Here is a 6,344-nt window from a genome sequence, read left to right as displayed (position 1 = left end):
TCGATATTGGCAACCTGAGACTGGAGTCTCTGAACTTCAAGCTGCGCATCTGCTAATTGCGCCTGAAGGGGCGGTGGCCGCCTGCTCCGAGTCGTGGGTCAAGTCGGACATGCTTGAGCTTTGTAAGTTGTTGTCAGTGGCAAACTTCAAGGAATCGATAACGTGGTCACAAACAGGCACGCGCCGGCCATCGGTCTGTAAGAAGCAAACAAACGGGCAAGAAAGCAAGGCCAGCAATCAGTATATTAGATTGGCAACAGTCTACGATTCGTCCCGGGGGTACAAGCGAACTAAACGGAATTCGGCTGGAAAATGAAAACCTCTGAATCGCATATCGACTGTGCTCGCATCGTACCACTGCTGGCAGTACTTGCGTCGGATTTCCCACTGGAGGCGACGATTGGGAACAGGCCGATGGTGGATTCGCTGATGACAGGTGGGGCAGTCGTGGTTCTCGATCAGCCATAACGAGAGGCAGACACAGCAGAAGCTATGGCCGCACGGGTCGTCGACCCAACGGAAATCCAGTGGGATGTGATGTAGTCTGGAGAGTGGTCAACATGGTCGGGGATTTGAGCACTTGAAGGAAGGAAGCGACACACTGGACGGGCGAGGAGAAGAGCCGATGGCAAAGGCCACACAAGTCCTCGGTGTCTGCCACGACGTTGTCCATGGACGGGGGACGCGTTTTGCTGCGGTAAAGGTTTTCTTCGGTCGGCATGGGCGTCCTTGCAGTGAACTGCCGATGCACGCCAGGAGGCGTGTAACCAAAAAGCGCTTGACCATGGGGGATTTCCCTGGCACCCGGAGGCCGGAAATGCGGAACTGCGAAAAAAAAATTGTGCGTTCGTCTAACAGCTATTGCGGTGCGCACCAAATAAGTTCTTGTTCCTAGCCGTCTTAGCCATCGAGTGAAGGAGCTGCGAGCGTCACCGTGACGGCCAACTTGAAAAAACGACAGGTTGATGGCTACGAGTACGAGACTAGTAGACCCACTTGGCAACATGCATGCAGTTTTCAAGATGCGTCATTTGGCGATAAGTCCCCAAGCGAGTACGGCAAATTCAGGCCCTTTTTTTCTTCGCCAACGGCGATCGTACTGACAATGCAGTCACATGAGGCGATTGCATCGGGTTCACAGACTTTCACTTAAACCCGAACCACGCCATCTGCTTTTTCGTCGCCCCAACAGAAACGCGGCCCCAAAACTTACGCGCCCAAACAAATGTCCAAGTCTCCTTCGCCGCTTCCAGTGACCACGCCCCGTTGTTCGTGTCCTCTATTCTACCTAGCTCTCAGTACTTACTCACCCTTTCGACTCAGCACGACGCACACGACGGCGATCCCCTGACCAATGTGAGCAATGCACTGGCACACATCTAACTTGAATGACGGCTGATATCTGTTCGCCCATAGCCCCACGCCGCCCCTACCAACGCCGCCGAGTAGTGAGCGGCGACCTTGAATGCGCAAGTCTTGACTCGCCCGGTCAGCCCTCCTTCTGACGCGACGAATCCACCCACGACCATCTGCGGGGATTCGGACTCGGAGGACTCTGGGACTCTAACAGCCTCCGAGTCGGAGGCTGAGGCCTTCATCGACTTTTTCAACGACACCGCCGAAACTCGTGCTCTGCAAGCGCAACTAGGTCTCAGCTTGCGTATGTTTTCAAATCGGCTTTAGCCTTCATTCGCTTACTGGATCATTTGTAGAGTCGTTTTACTCGACTGACCAAGACCCCGTTGTGTTGAGGCAACTCATCGCCGTGGAGGCAGATACGGAAATTTTGACTCGAAGAGCTGAGGCTGAGGGCCGCGTCCGCCCCATCCCGGGTCTTTCGCCTACCCGCGCAAATGCTACCAGTTCGCGTGTCGGCCGCTTCGATATGGCCAGTCTGCCAGCATCTGTCCAGGCGAAAGGACAACAAGAATTTTCGCGCATCTCCAGGTTCACCCAGACTCAAACGACCCCTGCCGCAGAAAATACTCCGCGTAACTTTTCGGGTTATACCTTGCCTGCGAGCCCAGAACCTCCTTCATCGCAATTTCGCGCGTCTCGGGTGACCAGACGTCTTCCAACTCTGGCCCTTCCCAACTTTTCTCAACTTTCGTCGAGCGAAGGCGACGCAGCAATCAAGGCATATCTCGATGGACCCCTTCCCCTCAGCCAGAACAAGGACGATACTGACCTTCAAGTGGGGGAGCGATTTACCTCTACAGATTTCTTAGCCCTGCGCAGTGGCCGGCTGACTGGCCCTGTTGAGGATTAGATACACAAAAATCGCTATTCTCTAGTTTCATTGGCGTTCTTCGTACAAAATACAAAACTTTTCATGTTTTCAGTGGGATTTGCAATCCGATATGACAAACTCGTCTGTCGGCCCGATCAAATCATCAATTCTTCTTCTCTTCTCTGAAAACTCTTCATGGCGCCTCTGACTCGCGCTCAGCGGGCATGTCTACTTCGACGACAATATCGATTTGGAGCCCCAAGATGAGCAAATCACACTGTCTGTCGATGGACGAAGGGGAACCTTAGCTGGTCTGAATTTGTCGCCTCGAAAGCGTCCTCGCACCCACAAGGTTGAAGAAGCCGACCCGCAACTCCAGGGCTGGATGCCCTTTCCTGAAGACGACGCAGAGGAGCTTGACGCCATAGCGTCCACCATATCTTCCTTCGACGTTATTCTTGATGAAGAACTGACCAAACGAAAGCGGTACAATTCTGTGCGTGAAAAAAAATGCTTATAATACACACTCATCTGTCTCAGGATGATCCAATGCTCATGTGGAAGCGCATTGCCCCAGTATTCTTAGAAGAGCTCGCCCGGCACGACGGTTTGGGCGGCCGAGCTCACTGCAAGCTGTGTTTAGCCCCCATAACTGAGACCGACCATCGGTTCTTTCGCTGTCAACAATGCGGCGACCACATTCTTTGTGAGGGTTGTGTCAAAAAAGAGCATGCTCGGCGTCCCCTCCATACGTTGCAAGTAAGCTACATTACACTTTCTATCCTTCACTTTTATTGACGGCTTCCTTCAGGAATGGACCGGACAGTTCTGGACCCGAAGTTTCCCTCTATCACCGCAAAACTAGCGGTGAGGGCGTCAATGGCCTCGGAGAATTGCATCAACTGGGCCACGATGGAGATGTTTGCCCATTCCCTGGCGCCAGACGAGCCATGGTGGTTATCGACATGAACGGCATCTACAACGTGGACGTTCAATATTGTGATTGCAACAACACCAATGGCACCGACACTGTGGAGCAATTACCCGCAACTGTTGGTATCCGGCGACGGTGGTCAGTCCTGCGACCTGTGCGACCTTTGCGGTGCTTGAGCACTTCCGGTTGCTGCGGGCTCTTGGCAACGTCACCACACCGATTTTATCCGTGCATTAGAGAGGCAACAAGACCCAACTCAGACCGAGGATACACCTGTGAGTTGCTTAGTGATTGCATGGTTGCTGTTTTCTGAGATGGCATAACTTACAGGATCGATACAAGGCTTTTGGTCGTATGGCTAGGCAGTACGACTTCTTAAAACGCATGAAACGGGCAGGGAGAGCTCACGAGCCTGGCGGGATGGTGTCAACGAAGCCCGGGAGGGCTAGCCGTCCTTTGTTGGGCTTGTCCAGACGAAGGTCGCAATTTGCCGGAAGGCTGGCAAAATGTGAAAGAGCAAAACAAGTCTGTTTTGCTGTGAACTCCACATCTACAAACTCACGTCTCTCAGATACCTGTATAAGCTCATGCTTTCTATCGACGCAAACTTCTGTTTGAAGAATCGCCTGCGTGCCAACGAACGTGACGACCCGTCTCTAGGACCAGGACTGGGCTATTTCGTGGAGTCGACGGCCTACAAGGAACACCTCAAGAATTATGTGGCGGAGAAAGACGCAAGTAGTGTTCTCGTTAATGACAATTATACTAATCAGGTTCAGGTCAGCTCTTGCGTGGCCTTCGCGGCTTTACTCCAAAAAGAGACACGTCTCACGACTGGTCTTCGTGTCTCCGGGGTAGCGGGCTGTGTCTGTTCTCGACATGGTCTAGTGCGCCGAAGAGGACTCGGCGATCTTCAGAAGGGCGAAAGGTACAAGTATTCATCTTATCACAGCTGTTTATTTGTCTGATCTTCCCTAGATATGCGAATGTGGACTGGATTGTCGCCTGCACACTCTGGATGGAGAAGTTACTCAGCTATGGGTTTGCATATGACATTATTTGCCAATGGATGGTGAACTTTTTCCAACGCATCGAAAAAATACGGAAAGGCAATGCGGATACCAGCAATTTAGCCACAGAATTCGAAAACGTCGACATCCAGTTTGGCCTTCCAGTTTGGCATGCTGGCGCCCATGAGCTTCAATGTCGAGCGCAACTTGCCCTTGCCTATCTCCTGGGAATTGGCAAAACTGACGGGGAGGCAATGGAGCGCGTTTGGGCAAGCCTCAATCCTGCAAGCTGGGCGACTAAGGAGATGGGGGAAGGCGCACGATTAGATGTCTTGGAGGATCGCATCGATCAGTTGAATTTCGAGAAAAACATCCACTTAGGCAAGTGTCCGATTTATGAAATCTCCAACTTCGCACTGACGATGTTCGCCCAGGAAAGACACTTGCTCGGCGCTTGATTGTCGCCATCTCTGAACGACGAGTGCAAGGCATTGAATTCGCGGAGTTCGACAAGAGCATCTCTAGCAAGAAAAGAAAAGAGTGGAAAAGTCGCATGGATGCCTGGTACAAGGATCCGACGTCGAACGCTAGCCCATTTGTCATAGTTGGTGGGCAGGAAGGTCTGTTATTGCGTAGATTGGAAACTCATTGATTGAGTTCACATAGATGGACCGAGTGAACGTCAAATCGTGGACGAGCTTAAGAAGGCTGAAGTCGAAGAAGCTCGGGCTGGTCATGCACCGCTCTTGGAGGGGACGAAGACTGTGGTTGCATTCATCAAAGCTGGATTACAATTGCAACACATACAGTGAGTGGTGTTTCTCAATTGAAGGTTTGATCTAATTCAAAGTCTGTCTGTTAGACGGAAGATTCAAGCGACTCTTAAGAGCAAGACCTTGACCGCCGACCGTGCGAGCCAAGTTCAAGAGCTCCGAGTGTCTTTTCTCAAACAATTGCGCTCGTTTCAACATCTGCAACTCACCTACATGCCTGGCATTGAAACTCTGCGCGAAGCTGACGATGCGAAACGCGACGTGAACGAGCCCGAATGTCAGCCTGAATATATCAAGTTATATCTTCCCTCCGATCTTACGGCCGAGCAGCGCGGTCAATTACACCTCTCGCGCGTTATCGAAACAGAAGCCAGAGTTCGGTGTGGGCAATGTGCAGATGCCCTCGTAACGCTGCGAACTCACCTCTATGCGCAAATGCATATGATATGGTTTCGTGACCGCCATATGGTTGGGCAACGAGCACGTACAAGGTCGGCGACGTTGATGTCGCGATTGGCAGAGGCAATAGCTCGGATCGTGGCAGCTTATCGAGCGAATCAAGCCGCCATCGTTGCTCTAAAAGGACCGGGTTTTGCGCCTGAGTTCAAAAGGCTCAACGACGAGGATATCAATTGTCGGTTTGAAGCTGAGATCGATGCAGCAGCCACGCAGCGGCTTCATGGAGCAGATGGGTCAAGAAAGACACGCAGCGAGCCGAACACCCGCCGAGGTTACGAACCGGGTTTCTTGGATTTGGCATGGGTCCAACAAAGGCAGCGAGGTTCATGATTGTAAGTGGGACCCAACATTTCCGCTTTTCTAACTCAACGGTTACATTACAGCAATTCGGGTCGAGTGGTCTAAAGCTCGCCTCGTAAGCAGCGATGGGAGGAGGAGGTCGAATTGTTGCGAGAGGAAATGAAGCGAGTCCTGCGGTCGCTCCGATGGACGCAGAATCAGTGGCAGGTTCGTGCTGACAGGCAACGGGACGACGTCAACATGCATGTTGCTGCAGGCCTACGGGCCTATGCATTGCGGCAGGTAGACATTCATCGACGGATGGCCGAGCGCTTCTACTCCGAATGGGGTAGATCCCTTGCAAATGCGGTCCGAGCCGTTGTCAAGGAGGATGAAGGTGTTTTGGATGGTGCATTCGATGGACTTACAGACAATGACATGCAGATTCTCTGAGACGGACATATGAATTGTGTTTGCTTGCTTGTTTGTGTTAACGACTTGGTATCATTGTTGTATCGCTCGCTGTCCTGAATTCTATTCAAGTTTCCAATCACTTGTGCCAGCTGTCGCAAGCGTGACAATCACGAGGGCTTTTGCCGCGAACGAGCAAGAACGACTCGCAGAAGAACCAGCGAGAGTCTTTAACTCGGTGCTGGTCA

The 6,344-nt window shown here is 52.0% G+C and overlaps 1 protein-coding gene across 1 annotated transcript; it reads left to right on the top strand.

Moving 5' to 3' along the window:
* Positions 1–2,360: 2,360 nt before the first annotated feature.
* On the top strand, positions 2,361–6,138 carry MIND_01010100 (CxC2 domain-containing protein; the record flags this gene model as incomplete). Its single annotated transcript, XM_037366696.1, has 7 exons — positions 2,361–4,092; positions 4,143–4,598; positions 4,700–4,794; positions 4,841–4,982; positions 5,037–5,585; positions 5,636–5,738; positions 5,827–6,138. Exons 1-7 carry the CDS (start codon positions 3,752–3,754, stop codon positions 6,136–6,138), a joined length of 1,998 nt encoding a protein of 665 aa, XP_037216090.1. The 5' UTR covers positions 2,361–3,751.
* Between the last annotated feature and the right edge of the window lie 206 nt (positions 6,139–6,344).

This window comes from Mycena indigotica, assembly GCF_014461135.1.
Source record: "Mycena indigotica strain 171206Taipei chromosome Unknown Mind.scaff0009, whole genome shotgun sequence".
In the NCBI taxonomy this organism is placed as follows: domain Eukaryota; kingdom Fungi; phylum Basidiomycota; class Agaricomycetes; order Agaricales; family Mycenaceae; genus Mycena; species Mycena indigotica.
The sequence above is the reverse complement of the archived record's forward strand: the minus strand, read 5'-3'. Positions and strand labels throughout refer to the sequence as shown.